This window comes from Cyprinodon tularosa, unplaced genomic scaffold (genome assembly GCF_016077235.1).
Source record: "Cyprinodon tularosa strain WSP-4 unplaced genomic scaffold, ASM1607723v1 ctg385, whole genome shotgun sequence".
NCBI classification, from domain to species: Eukaryota; Metazoa; Chordata; class Actinopteri; order Cyprinodontiformes; family Cyprinodontidae; genus Cyprinodon; species Cyprinodon tularosa.
This window is the reverse complement of record NW_024039102.1, coordinates 967149-981520: the sequence shown is the minus strand read 5'-3', so window position 1 is coordinate 981520 and position 14372 is coordinate 967149. Positions and strand designations below refer to the sequence as shown.

Sequence of the window (14372 nt, the reverse complement as noted above, 5' to 3'; positions counted from 1 at the left end):
ACTTCTGTTCGTACTGTAATACACAATTTAGAGCTTCAAGAGCAGCAGAGCTCTGCAATGACTGCAGAGGTTTCTGATGCCAGAAGCTCACCGCCTGTTACCTGTTCTCTGTTTGAAGCTGGAAGTGAAATATCATATTATATGTGATGAATAACTGCGCTACTAAATCATTAAAATCCTTACGATTTTTTACATTGTGAGCTAATTTAGCTAATTTATTAACCCTTTTTTTTAATAAATATGTATTACTTTATTTGTATTTCTATTTTTTGTTTTCAACTGAATTACGACATATGTTCTGATGAAACCTTACAGTATTTTATTAACACATTTTCCTTAGACTTATTTCAGTAAAGTCTAAATTCTGTGTTTTATTTTTCATGGTTATGCACACGGTTTCCCAAAAGCTCCCAATGATCCTGTTCCAGCATGTCCTCCCATCATCCTCAGCTCAATTACCTTAATATCATACAAAAAACATTCTTCATAACTTTTGTGTAACACTAATAAATATTTTTTATTTCAAAAGTCTTAGCTTCTGTCTTTTAGAAATCTAAAATATGTTGTTCTGCTGTTAAGAATAAAAGACAAATAGGTTTGTTTATCTCCACTTAGTTATTGTAAATGAACCATGTAGTTTTAAAGCGCTATTCTGGTCAGAGTCGGGTTGGAACAAACTTAATGTAAAATAGTGAAATGAATAAAAGACATTTCAACTGATACAGTTAGAAAAAAACATTTGATTTTCAGTCTTTTTTGACCTTTGTTTTCTTATTACTGCCACCCTCTGGACTGAGGGTGTATTGCAGTTATCTCCACAGCTCCCTCATACCTCATTAGGCCGATTTAGATAAATGTTACCATGGATCTTTGAGGGCAACAGAAAAAGGAGACACAGACTTTCTCCGTGGTTTATTGGTTTAAAGCTCGTCTCACCCTCTCTGAGTTCTTGCAGGGTGAAGGAGGGGACAGGGAGGCTCTTCTGCAGCCGTTCAGCTCCCACCTCCCAATGCGGAGCTCGGATCAGGGTGCCATGAGCCGGTGGGCGTTCCACCCTGAAGGTCAGGATGCCTGGAGGGACATCCAGATCAGAGGCATCCAGAATGGATGGAGTCAGCTCCATGAAACCGCCCTCTTTCACCTGCAGGCGTGAACCACATGAGTCCCTCACCTGCTTCTTTTGTTTTATAACTATAGTTTCAAGCCTAGCTTTAATCGTATACGCACCGTAAAGTTAGTGAGCAGCAGCAACGGTGGCTCATCATTGGTTGGGTTGATGATGATGTAGAAGGGCACAGGGGCGGAGCTGTACAGGCCGTCGCTCACACTGATGGACATCTGGTCCACTGTCGGCTCCAATCCTCTGTGCTCTGACTGAACATAGTTGATGAGACCTGAGGTCAGGTGTGTGAGGCTGAAGGACTCTGGGAGAAGAAACTAAAGTCAGGTGTCAGCAAACATTCAGGGACCTTCAGGAACCTGAACCACAGGGTTTGGATCTGGGTCAGGAAAGGACTAAATGTCCTCACAGAGATAGAAAGCTCAAAGCAATCACACCGACCTATCGGTATTCCCGCATTGCTCTTCTCTGAGCCAGGCATCGGCAGCACGTTCTCCAGGAAGCCATGAAGGGGAGGAGTCTCCAGTAGAAAGGTCAGGTCCTCTGCTGGACTGTCTGGGTCTGAGGCCCCAAGAACCCCTCCGCACAGACAGGCCCTGGAGCCTTCATCCACCATCAATGGGGATTCCCCTGGAGACACACAGAGACACCAATACAGACAGGAAACATCAACATTTTTTCTTTAAAGGTAAATATCTAAACAGTTTGGATGCTTGGAATATATATTATATTCACCGACCGATGCTCTGATTGGTTGGGATTAACCCTCATAATCACTGACCTGAGCTATGATTAGTCAGGTTTAACCCTTGTATTCACTAATCTAAGCTCTGATTGGTCGGGATTAACCCTCATATTCAGTAACATGAGCTCTGATTGGTCGGGATTACCCTCATAATCCCTGACCTGAGCTCTTATTGGTCGGGTTTAACGCTTATATTCACTGATCTATGCTGCGATTGGTCGGAACTAACCCTTATATTAACTGAGCTGCGCTCTGATTGGTCGGGATTAACCCTCGTATTCTCTGACCTGCGCTCTGATTGGTCGGGATTACCCTCATAATCCCTGACCTGAGCTCTTATTGGTCGCGTTTAACCCTGATATTCACTGACCTGCACTCTGATTGGTCAGGATTAACCCTTGTATTCTCTGACCTGCGCTCTGATTGGTCGGGATTAACCCTCATAATCCCTGACCCGAACTCTGATTGGTCGGGTTTAACCCTTATATTCACTGATCTATGCTGCGATTGGTCGGAACTAACCCTTATATTAACTGAGCTGCGCTCTGATTGGTCGGGATTAACCCTCGTATTCTCTGACCTGCGCTCTGATTGGTCGGGATTAACCCTTGTATTCTCTGACCTGAGCTCTGATTGGTCGGGATTAACCCTCGTATTCTCTGACCTGCGCTCTGATTGGTCGGGATTAACCCTCGTATTCTCTGACCTGCGCTCTGATTGGTCGGGATTAACCCTTGTACTCTCTGACCTGAGCTCTGATTGATCGGGTTTAACAGTTATATTCACTGACCTGAGTTGTCCTCATGCATTAAACCCGGTTTGAGTCCAGAACTAGATCAGTTTAGATGTTGTTGATGAATATTAGAAACCATCATAACCTGTGACGATCTGACCCCGATCAGTTAGAGTCCATCTAACTGGTCAGACTTAATGGACCTGCAGAACGATCACAGTTCACCTAAAACATGTCTGTTTCCCAGCCTTTCATAAACACGTCCTGTGAGATGGTATTGTTTTTTAGGACATGATGTTGTTCAGCAGCAGGTTCTGGAATTGTAAACATGTTTAAAATATAATCCTGCAGGGTGTTGAGTTAATGAGGGACGGTTCTGAGTCTTGCCGATAAACTGTCAAACACCTGGACAAGCGCTCTTCCACCGGGTTTTTATTCCCTGTTAATTAGTCCATCCATCGTCCGTCGTGTTTTGTGGCTGATTTAATTAGAGCAGGAAACACCCAAACCTTGAGCTTCTGTAGGAAATGAATGTATGCAGACAGACGCTCCAGGATTAGGAGGACATCGTGTCGCTCCTGGATCCCGTCTCTAATCCACACAGCGAGGAGGCGCCTGCAGAGCAACTATTGTGAAGGAGAGAAGCACCTCTTCCTCTTTTGTTCTGGACTGATAGATATTGTCCTTGAATCTGTTGGACCTCCCCCTCCCAGCAGAGATTAGCTGTCCATAACTGACTCCTGTATACAATAGGCAGATTTCCCTCTAAACACCTGAGAGCCAAACATGGAGGCAGCCTGAAGGGAAGACAAAAGGCCTCCGTAAAGCCTGACAACAAAAACATGTCAGTCAGACACATACAGGCCGGGACAGCCAATGTTTACGGCCCAAAATGGACTGGGACTAGGCAAACCAACTTAGAACCAGGAGCCTTCCACTCTGAAGCTTTTAATGGGTTTTAAGGAATTTTCAGCTCATCTTTTGCAACTCCTTTCTGTTAGGGCCTCAAATGTTTCTACAAATCCAGACCTTTATTAACTTCAAAGTCTGAACAGCGGTTTGCCCCTGCGTTCACAACCTGTCCATTACCTGTTCATCGGGGGGAATCAGAACATTTCAAAATGCTCTAAAATCTGACCTGCAGGTTTCTGGAGGACGTTCCAGCATGCTTAGATGGCCTTGGGGGGGAGCGGGTTACAGCAGCACAAGGACATAATATAACAATCTGAATATTTATTCTTCCACACATTCCCAATGGTAACTGGTTCCCTCTGATAACCCACCAGCTTCTCCTTCATCCCTGCAATGTTGGCAGCTTCCCCAGATAGAAAAATCTTCTCCCAGGAGAATGTGGGACACACATATGACCAGATTGCTATGATTTCATCCAGAGTAACAAACCAGCAGATGAACTCCCCTTTCTGCATCCGGGTCCAGACAGGAGTACCTGGATGTGCAGGATTTACAGAAAAAAAACCTAAATGCAGGGAACCGCTGTGGTTCCGGTGTGTTGTGTTGGTCTTAATGGGGATCAGTCTGAAGGAAGCATGACTGAAAGTAGGGCTTAGTGATTTGGCTTAAAAATAAAATGTATTTCCCCATACATTTTTTTCCTCACTTTATTATGAATATAATAAAAAATTACATAAATCCCTTTTTTAGCTTTGATTTTCATTATTCCTTCTAGGCGGTGACCTTAATGCAAAAAGCAACTAAATCAAAACCTAAAACTATGATAATATAATAAAGTAAATATGGTTCATTAAATGTAAAAAAAAATATATTTTATTTAAGTGCAGATTGGCCTTTAGGATGCAGCTCTTTAAATCTGAGATACGGCTTTACCATCTGAGATTTATGTTTAGATTTATGATTAACTATTTGAATTTAATATTCAAATTTTAGACGAAATACTTAGTTTTGAAAATCTAAGATATATATTTAAATATAAGATGTTATCTTTAAATTTAAGATTTAAGTGTAAATTTAAAGATTAAGATACATATTTCAATTTAAGATTCAGGAGATATATTTAGATTTAAGATTCCAATTTAATATTAATATTTATTATTTAGCTGTAAGTTACATCTGGATTTTAATTTTACATTTAATAACATATCTATATTTGGATTTAACATTTTGATATAGGATATATGTTTAAAAATAAATCTAGGATTTAGAAAAAAACATAATATTTTGAAATAAAATTTCCATTCATTGTTTGCAACAAAATGTAAAAAAAATGCCAAAGGCAAAGAAAATTTCCTAATAACAATAATATGATGATGAAAATCGTTTTGAGTGTTTTCTGGTAGTGCTGTGTCCTGGTAAGCTAGTTTATCGGGGATACGCAGAAAAGAACATGAGATGATTTTTTCTTTAAAAATCATGATTATCAAGAGAAAATTAAATGAATCTATTTTATTGATTAATCAATCAGCCCTAATAAAAAATGAATTTGAGGAATATGGAAGGAAAACAGTCTCCTCTGCCTTTTTTTGTACACCGAATTTTAAGCACTGAATTTTTTTTCACATTGAATTCAATACACTAAATTTATATCTGGTAAAAATTCAGCTGCAAAAAAATTCAGCTTAAAAAAATTCAACTGCAAATGTGTTGACCCTTTGGTGAACTCAAGCCAAAGCAATCAACACTCGGAGCAGTTGAGCAGCTTCTAGCCAATGAAATGAGCTCATTTGGTCACATGACACTTGGGCTTAGCTTTACTCCAGGCTGAATGAAGCTGATGAGGACTTTTTCTTGTTAAATAGACATGATTACAAAATATCAGGTAGCTACTAATCAACACATCAGAAGTATTTGCAGCAGAATTTTTTGCAGGCCAATTTTTTGCAGCTGAATTTTTTGCAGCTGTATTTTTTGCAGTAGAATTTTTGCAGCTTTTTTTTGCAGTTGAAGCTTTTGCAGTTGACTTTTTGCAGCTGCATTTTTTTGGAGCTGTATTTTTTGCAGTTGACTTTTTACAGCTGCATTTTGTGCAGCTGTATTTTCATTGCATAAAAATTCAGTGTAAGAATTTTAATGTGAAAAAAAAATCAGTTTAAAATTCGGTGTACAAAAAAAGGCAGATTTCAGTGAGACTGTTTTACTTCCACAGAGGAAGACCTTCAGTAGGCCTATCACTAAGACACCTAACCCCTCCAGACTTCTCCAGAACCATCCTCAGGTATTTCTCAGCTGATCCAGGTTGATCATGTGTCACTGTGTGGATGGAACTAACTGGGATTCCTGCTGATGAACCAAAACTGGAACCAGAACAAAGCAGGACTCAGACTCTAACCCTTCAGGTTCTGATCACCTCACCCAGAGAGACTTTAGGAACTTTGTTGTTCACAGGAAGGATGGTGACGTTCAGGTCATAAACAGGAAGTGTGCCGTGCAGAGGAACCGGTGGCGGTGGAGCATCTCCATGGCAACAGCTGTTAACCACCCCAGCCTCGCCATCAGAGATGATGAGGGTAACGGTGTCAAACACCGGCTGAGGCCCGATCTCTTCACCTGAACACAGAACGACTGCATGACTCTCTGCATCTCCAGCTCCACCTCAGAAAACCTACAGGCCCTGAACGCAGCACGGATTAACCTGAGTGGACGTAGTAGACGTGACCCTGCAGCAGATCCTGCTGGGAGAACTTATCTGTCATCATTCCGCCTCTCTGCAGCTCCCCTCTGCCAGGACTGCGGGCCAGCATGTAGGTCAGCCTGGAGTCCTCACTGTCCCGGTCCGTGGCTGACAGATAGTCCACCGTCACCTGAACCCGCCCGCCCTCCACACAGCTCAGCTGGTCCCGCAGACCCCCGCCCAGCTGAGGGGGCTCATCATTCATTGGCAGGACCTAAAGACAGGAGGAGGTTGGTGGTGAACCTGGACCTGCACTGGAAAAACTATCTAGAAATAAGTAACATTTCTTAAATTAAGTGTATTTACCCTTAATTTGAGTAAGTGAGATGGCTTGCCAATGAAATTAGTATTTTTACTCTTAAAATAAGATAATTAGATAAGATGCACTTGAAATAAGACAATGCCATTGTGTTTTCTTATTTTAAGTGTAAATTGTTTTGTTCCATTGACAAGATGTCTCTTTTATCTCCTGAATGCAAGAACAAATGCACTTATTTCAAGAAAAAATGACTTATTGATTTTGATTTATTCCAGCGTGCTGCTGCTCACAACAACAGGATCTTTGATCAAATGATTCAATCTCAGGATGTTTATTTCTGATAAAATTTTTTCCATTGATTTTTCAGATTTATTATTAAAAAAAAATTTTCGAGAGAGACTGATTTTTAGAAATTGCATTTTTTTTCAAATCCCAGTTTACAGATTTAATCCTCTCCACTTCTGGCAAGTCTGTACAGAACAACAGAGATGCTGTTTTTAACATCCACACAGAGAAGTCCCAATAAAATCTCTAAAATGGAACTTAAAAAGTAATAAAAACTTTTGAAAAAATAAAAGGTTAATTTTGTTTTTGAATTGATTTCTGTTAAAAAAAAAACAACAGAATCTCGATAAAATGAAGGCAAAATTAAACTTATGAGAAAATACTAAATTAATATTTAAATAACATTATAATATATAAATAATGTTTTGAAAAAAACAGTATCTTAAAAAAAACATGAGTACAAAACAAGATCTTGTGTTAAAAAAGGTCAAAATAACATTTGAAATTTTGTTGTTACAAAATACAATACAAAAAGCAAAATGTAATGAAAAATAGTAATGCAAGCCATAAAAATGTGTTGAATTTTCACCTACACATTATAAGTTACTCTCTAAACCTTTTCTTCATTTAGATTTTTAAAGCTCAATTTTTAAAACATTTTCTACAGATTTCCTTTTTTCCAACTTTTTATTTTCTTTCAAAAATAGTGGAACACAATTCTTTCCATATTGAACAGGAAACCTTTCGATTTTTCTGGAACAAACTGGATTCAGGTATATGAATCCTAACAGATGTAGGAAGAACATCCTTCTGATCATCCAACATATGATGTTTCCCAGATCAGGACAATCGGACCTGCAGACCGGTGAGTCTGAATGATGTCACCGCCTACAGACTGACCTGGATCTGCAGCAGGACGTCCACAGAGTTCAGGCCGTCTGTCACTCTCAGACCAACTTCGTCTTCGCTGGTTTCAGAGTCATCATGGATGTATCTGAAAAGCAGCAGAATGTAGAAGAAGAGACAGCAGCAGTCTGATACCCGGTTGAGGCTGCAGGTTTCCTCAGTCACTAACACCGTCTGATCCAGATGTTCTGCTCAGCTGGAGGCAGACCAGACCAACCCCTGATGAAGGTGACTCACCTGAGCCTCAGTCCTCTCAGGTCAGCCAGCCTGAACTCGCCTCCCTTCAGCAGAACTTCGCCCTGCAGCTTCAACTGGCCGTGACGCGCCATCCTCTGAACCTCCACCCGCAGCTTTGCATCAGGGGTGTCCCGGTCCTGAACCTGGAGGTGCTCCTCTGTCACGAAGGCGCTCCCTCCCTCCTCCACCCGCAGCAGGTTGGTGAAGGCCTGAAAGACGAGATTCAGTTAACCAAAAGATCCACATCAACCAAACTGTGAGGGGGAGCTCTGACCTCAGGAGATAGGTTGTCCACGGGCGTCACAGTGATGTTGAAGACCAGACCGGAGACGGTTCCGCCGTGGTGGTCGCTGACGGAGAACACGAACTGAACGAACAGCGGGTCTGGACCTATGTCCTCCACTGGGGGCATGAAGGCCACTTTCATGTGGTTCACAGCGTGCTGCGGGGACAGAGGGAGGAGGGTTCTGTGATCAGAACCACAACCTGAAGACCTGGTTCTGATTTAGCTCAGCTTCAAAGAACACGAAGACCTGCTATCAGTCCATCCAGGTCTGTAAAATCTATGATCAGAAGAACTTCAGAATAAACAGAATGGGACTTTCTCTTCAGAGCTGGTTCGGATAAACAGACTAATGAAGTTGGACCTTTGTTTGAAGATGTTTCGCTTCCCATCCAGGAAGCTTTTTCAATTCAAAATGTCAGGAATGGTGTTGGGTTCAAGGTTTTATACAGTAGCCCAACAAAGCCTTGTTTTTGTTTTGAAAACATGCAAATTGCAACAGACGAAGGGGTCCACCCATTTGAACCTGAATTGAACCATTCTGGTTCCTTTAGAAACAGTTTCTGATGTGAATTGTGTGAATTTTTGATGGGATCTGCTTACCTGAGAGAAGGAGCTCAGTATCGGCACCATGTGGTCCTTCTTCATAGAGTTGGTGCTGTCTGTGTAGAACAGACGTCCTGCATCCATCAGTCTGAAGGAGAAGAAAGATAAAAGCCAGAATGATTGGACCGGGTCAAAACAAGCTAATGGACCAGTCCTGCAATACAGCGGTTCTTTACCCGTGCTGAAGCGGGCTGAAACAAGACTGCGTGATCGTGTAGGTCAGGTCAGCATCCGGGTTCTCTCTGTCTATAAAGAGCAGCTGAGACCTGGAGATGTGGACGACATCCGTCTCCCTGACGGTCAGAGAGCGGACGGTACCAGGACCCTCCACCGGCAGCTGGTCCTTCATCGGAAACACCTGGACAACCACTGTCTGCAGGGACAGGACAGCAGGTCTCAGAGGAGCTCCACTCCTGTCCCAGAAATCAGGAAGTCCGACTCACGTATGTCTGTGACAGATTGGGCGGCTGGTGGCGGTCAGAGAGCGTGAAGTCAAAGGAGTCCTCAAAGGTCTCGTCTCCTGAGTGCTGGTAGTAGATCTGACCCTGGATCAGGTCTCTCTGCAGGAAACTGTCCACAGGAACAACTGCTGGGACACAAACCAGGGACAATCTGAGAAATCCACAAGATATCTGCAGGAGTGATGAGTTCATCATACCCAGAGTGGCCGTCGCCTCATGGTCACAGTTTGGCTCCTAAATACGTCTCTGACCTTTGATTTCCTCAGACCTCCTACTCATTTGCCTATTATTGGAGATTCTCGGAGCAGAAAGAGCAAATATTCTCCTACTTTATGTGGAAAACACAACATTGAAATCATTTTTGATGACATTTCTAAAGAGAAGTTAGAATAAAATTTTAAAAATCTTACTTCCTCATAATGAAAATCCTAAATTTATTAGTTTGGCCAAATATTTTTGCAGCTCTTTAGATTGTCTCGTTGTGCACTCTTCTTTCTCTTTAGATCGTATAAATCTTTCACCTTTTACTAAAAGTTTCTGTGCAGGCGAACAAGAGTTGTCCTAATTTTTTAAAGCCCTTATGAGAGGTAGGGTGATCTTTTTATGGGGGGTGGCGGTCTAGTGTTTAGGGCATAAAGCTTGGAATCCTGAGGTTGTGAGTTTGAACCCAACTCCCACAGACTGCCACTCTGGGTCTCTGAGTAAGACCCCTAACACCCTATTGCTCAACTCTGCATTTAACCCATCCACTTGGGGATGGGTTAAATGCAGAGGTAGAGAATGTGAGATCACTAAAGTTCAATTATTATTATAATTGATGGTTGATCACTACAAAAAGGGTCCAACTAAACAAGTCCTGCAAACCTAGATCTAAAAAAGGTATTTTTGATCTAGTTCTGAGACTGATGTGCTTTTCAAGATTATATTCTTTTAGATTATTAATTGTCTTTTGAGGATATTCGACTCAAAATAAGTATAATGATCTACTATTATGATAAGACAATTGTACTTGGTATGTGTTCTTGTTTTTAGAGTACTGTATACACCTTGATTTTTAAAGTCTTATCCAAGTGTAATAATCTAACCACACTGATAGTACACATATTTGAATTAATTTTTTTTCAAAAGACTGTCAATGATCTAACAAAATTTTGTTCTTGCTTACTGCAGCAATCTCAAAACAAAAATACTTTCTTTTTTTAGATCTATGGCTGAAAGACTTTGTTAGATGGACATTTTTCTAATCTCACAAAACGGTCCAGGTGATGACCAAAGCAAAGCAAACATTTTAAGACAGAAACTCTTATTCTATACATGTTAATTACATTTTTAGCCAAAATATACAAATATTTTTAGAATATGTATTTAGATAATGAACATTTATTAGTTTTGCTGAATATTTCAGTGTCTCCTTAGCAAAACACTTCCGTTTACAATTCATTAAGACAATAGTGAGAGCCGATTCTTTATTTGTGATGTAGTGTACTGTCAGTAATAAAAGGAAAAACATCATCAGAATTTATTCCAGTTAAGTTTACCCAAATTATTGGTATTCAGCGCAAAATACAGATAAAGAGTTAACCTCAGCACTGGACCACTACAAGGCCAGATAAAGTAGGAGCCCTGAACAAAAGACTCCCCCCCATTTTTCCTCAAGCATCACCCTCTCAGGGTGTTTCCTGCATTTATTAGAATTGTCTGAGTGAAAACTGCACCTCAGTTCCATCTGGCTCTCCTAAAAAGTCTAAAGCTGCAGCTTTCTCCACACAAGCCCGAAATACAAGGTTATCCTAACAAGGTAATAACAGGAACTCACACGGTTCGTCCTATATCAAACAGAAAAACACTGATGTTTTTATTATGAATCAAAATCGTAGCTGTTGGAGAGTAAGTCTTACTGCTTTTCAAGCCGTGATATCAACACATAGATAGAAACTTGGCAGCCCGCATAACACGGGCAGCAGAACCTCAAAGATGCACATTGAAAAATGACTTAAAACAGAAATGAATCTGAAGAATTTAACCCTTAACACAATCATGGTACAAACTAACTGTCAGAGTTCAATACATTTCAAATCAGTTTATATATAGAGCGATTTCCCAACATATTTCATCTGAAGGTACTTTCCATCTAAGGAAAACCAGCTGATTGCATTGACTCATTGAATCTTCTGAAATCCCCAAGCATACATGTAGCGACAGTGGTGAGGAATAACTCCCTTTTAACAGGAAGAAACCTCCTGCAGACCCAAGCTCAGTGTGAGCGGCCATATGCTGAGGCTGAATGGGGTTCAAGGACACAGTGAAGACATACAGAAAGAAGCAGAGATACAAAAGGCAACTGTCAACCAGCTCGACATGCAGCCCTGTGCAGGAAACACACAGCCAGGCAGAGTTCAAAGCCATTTCCCACGTCAGAGGAGGAAAGAGAGCACATACAGGTAGTCACATTAAGAGAAACAGGACTACTCTATAAAAGAGGCCAAGCTCCAGAACTCCCTGTTTTTAAATCAGGGCTTTTCAGGTAGATTTATTTACCGACGTTACAATTATTCATCATATAAACCAAACATCACACTGTAACACAAGCACTAATTAATTGAAAACTGATGCATCAAAAGCATTATGATGTAATGTCATATTAGATAAAACAGTAATAATGTTACATTTGCATACTGGTGAAGAAAATTGGCTGTTTTTGCAGAAGTGTTGATCACAGCTTTACCTGATATGGAAGATCTTATAGCAAAGACTGTCTAACATCCCTGAAGCAAGATTTAGAAAATATCACACATTCTTTGGCTAAAAATGTCTTTAAACTAATCTAAATCCAGGTGCTTTGTCTATAATGTATTTTCCTAATCAATTAATGGACTGTCGGCCATTTTCCTTTTTTCTACTTGAAGGAATTCAATGCAGTTTATTTATATAGCTTTTGAATTGATTCAAAGTTTTCTATCTAAGGAAAATCAGTTGATTGCATCGACTCATTGAGTCTTCAGCAATCTCTCATACCATGCATGCTTGTAGCGACAGTGGAGAGGAAAAACTAAGTTTTAACAGAAAATATCCTCAAGTAGAACCAGGCTCAGGGTGAGCCGCCATCTGCTGACGCCGACTGGGGTTCAAGGAGACAGAAGCAGAGATACAAAAAACAAAAGTAAAAGGGGTCCCCATCCAGGAAATACACAGCCAGGCAGACGAGCTCTGAGCCAACTCCCATGTCAGAGGATGAAGAGAGCACATCCAGCCAGTCAGAGTCAGAGAAACAGGACTACACTGGAAAACAGGCTGTCATGTGACCTTGACCATCATGTGTAAATAGACAGGCCAAATAAAACCTGAGTTTGTGACATTTAGGAGCCAAACAGTAAAAATGCCAGAGTTTTCCTAGTGGACCAAAGTGGTTATTACACCTCCTGGCGGACAATCACATGGCTCCTCAGCCTCACCTGTCTCCTGGGTGGAGCTTTTCCTCACCAGCTGGCCTGCACGTGGGGAGGACACTATCTGGTACAGGATGAAGTCATCGCTGGAGTCCAGGTCGGAGGCCAGCAGCATGTATTCCTGCAGCTGCACCGTCCCGCCTTCCTGCACCTCCACCGCCACGTTGTTGATGAGGAAGGGTGGGGAGTCATCTTTGGGCAGGATATTGATGGGGAACTTGTGTCGGATGCTGTGACGGCCGTCGCTGATGCGGAACACGATGTGGTCACGGGTGGAGTCACTGTCAGAGTGGTGGTAGATGACCACACCCTCCTTCAGGTCCCGCACACGAAACATGAAGGCTTTCCCACCTGTGGGAGGGCAGAGATCAGACCATCAGGGATCCGACTGTGGTTCCAGCTCTGGTTCCACCAGGGAGAAGGAACAATTGGCCTGGTAGCAGGTGTGCAAAGCAGTAGACTGCAGGCTGGCTAACAAGTCCATTAAAGACCAGTTTCTCCGTCTCTGCCCATGGATTTCAAATTATTTCTTTCTGATGTTAAAGACCAGGTCTGGGAGTTCTAGCGGCTGGTTATGACCCATCATCTGGGCAGAACCACCAGTTTACCTACAGGATTAAAAGATCTAAACTCATATTTATTTTTTATGTTGTGAAAAAATGCTTCTGTGGCCTGGAACTGGACGGTTGAGAAGGAGCTATGTTTCATTGAATTCAACTAAGAGAATACATCTGGGTTCTAAAGAGAATGTTCTGGTCAAAATGCTGGGCAAAACAAACATGTTTAAATATAAAATGCAATAAAATTATGAAGGCTTTAATTCATATCTTTTACTAATGTCTTATTGTGAAAAAAAAAAAAAAAAAGAAACGGCTCATTATGCGGGAACTCTGACTCATAATCTAATGCTAGTCCAGAACCAGGTCGAGGGTCAGCAGACCCAACGAAAAGATTTCTATGAGCTGCCTCTCATTTCAACCTGAAAAACTCACAAAAGTAGGTAGAGTTTTGAAAATTTGAAAATTGAAAGAATATTTTAAGTCTTTGGTGCTCAGGCTTTGGCGGCAAACATTAACATTGAAATTTACATTGATCACTTTCATGAGCTTCTAAATGAAGTCACCCGGGCTGAAAATGGTGGTGGAATGGAGATGGTATGAAGATGGATGCCAGCTGTAACAAGGCGCAGGTTCGTATGAACCTCCACGATAAGCAAGCATAAAGTGACAGTGGAGAAAAAAAAACTACCCTTGAAAAGAAATCTCTGGCAGAACCAGGCTAAACATGGGGGCCTTCCTCCAGACCGGCTGAGGATGCAGAATCAGTCTAAGGTTTTACTTTAGAGGGGAAAGACAGCAGCTTAGAGAAGGAGCCAGATGGAGCTTGTCAGGATGGAGGAGAAAAATGATGGAGGAGGTTAAATCAGGGTATTAAGAATCAAAGTCTAAAATGTAATCAAATTCTGATGCTTGTTGGGTTGCAGGCTGAGCTGTGATATCAAAGAATTTTACACTGAACTCTGGATGCTAATTGGTTTACGAGGAGGTGCGGATGGATGCTGATTGGATGATTCACAGGTGGGTGAGCCTCTGATTGCATGAGGGTAAGTGATCCAGTTTATTCAGTTGAACTTCTGTCTAGGCTT

The 14372-nt window shown here is 41.4% G+C and overlaps 1 protein-coding gene and 1 non-coding gene across 5 annotated transcripts in view; one reads left to right on the top strand and one right to left on the bottom strand.

Moving 5' to 3' along the window:
• frem1b (Fras1 related extracellular matrix 1b) overlaps positions 1 to 14372 on the bottom strand; it is a 42510-nt gene that overhangs the window by 18082 nt on the left and 10056 nt on the right. For all 4 annotated transcript variants that reach the window (XM_038297221.1, XM_038297219.1, XM_038297222.1 and 1 more), the window contains 12 exons: positions 12734 to 13078; positions 9264 to 9406; positions 8997 to 9193; positions 8818 to 8908; positions 8206 to 8373; positions 7932 to 8140; positions 7689 to 7782; positions 6206 to 6458; positions 5926 to 6120; positions 1562 to 1750; positions 1228 to 1424; positions 937 to 1141 (listed from right to left, as the gene is read on the bottom strand). In XM_038297221.1, the coding sequence (XP_038153149.1) occupies positions 937 to 1141; positions 1228 to 1424; positions 1562 to 1750; positions 5926 to 6120; positions 6206 to 6458; positions 7689 to 7782; positions 7932 to 8140; positions 8206 to 8373; positions 8818 to 8908; positions 8997 to 9193; positions 9264 to 9406; positions 12734 to 13078 (2286 nt within the window). The remainder of the gene's footprint in view (positions 1 to 936; positions 1142 to 1227; positions 1425 to 1561; positions 1751 to 5925; positions 6121 to 6205; positions 6459 to 7688; positions 7783 to 7931; positions 8141 to 8205; positions 8374 to 8817; positions 8909 to 8996; positions 9194 to 9263; positions 9407 to 12733; positions 13079 to 14372) is intronic.
• On the top strand, positions 9767 to 9876 carry LOC119791284. The gene has a single exon (XR_005281831.1). It is a non-coding gene; the product is annotated as a U5 spliceosomal RNA (small nuclear RNA).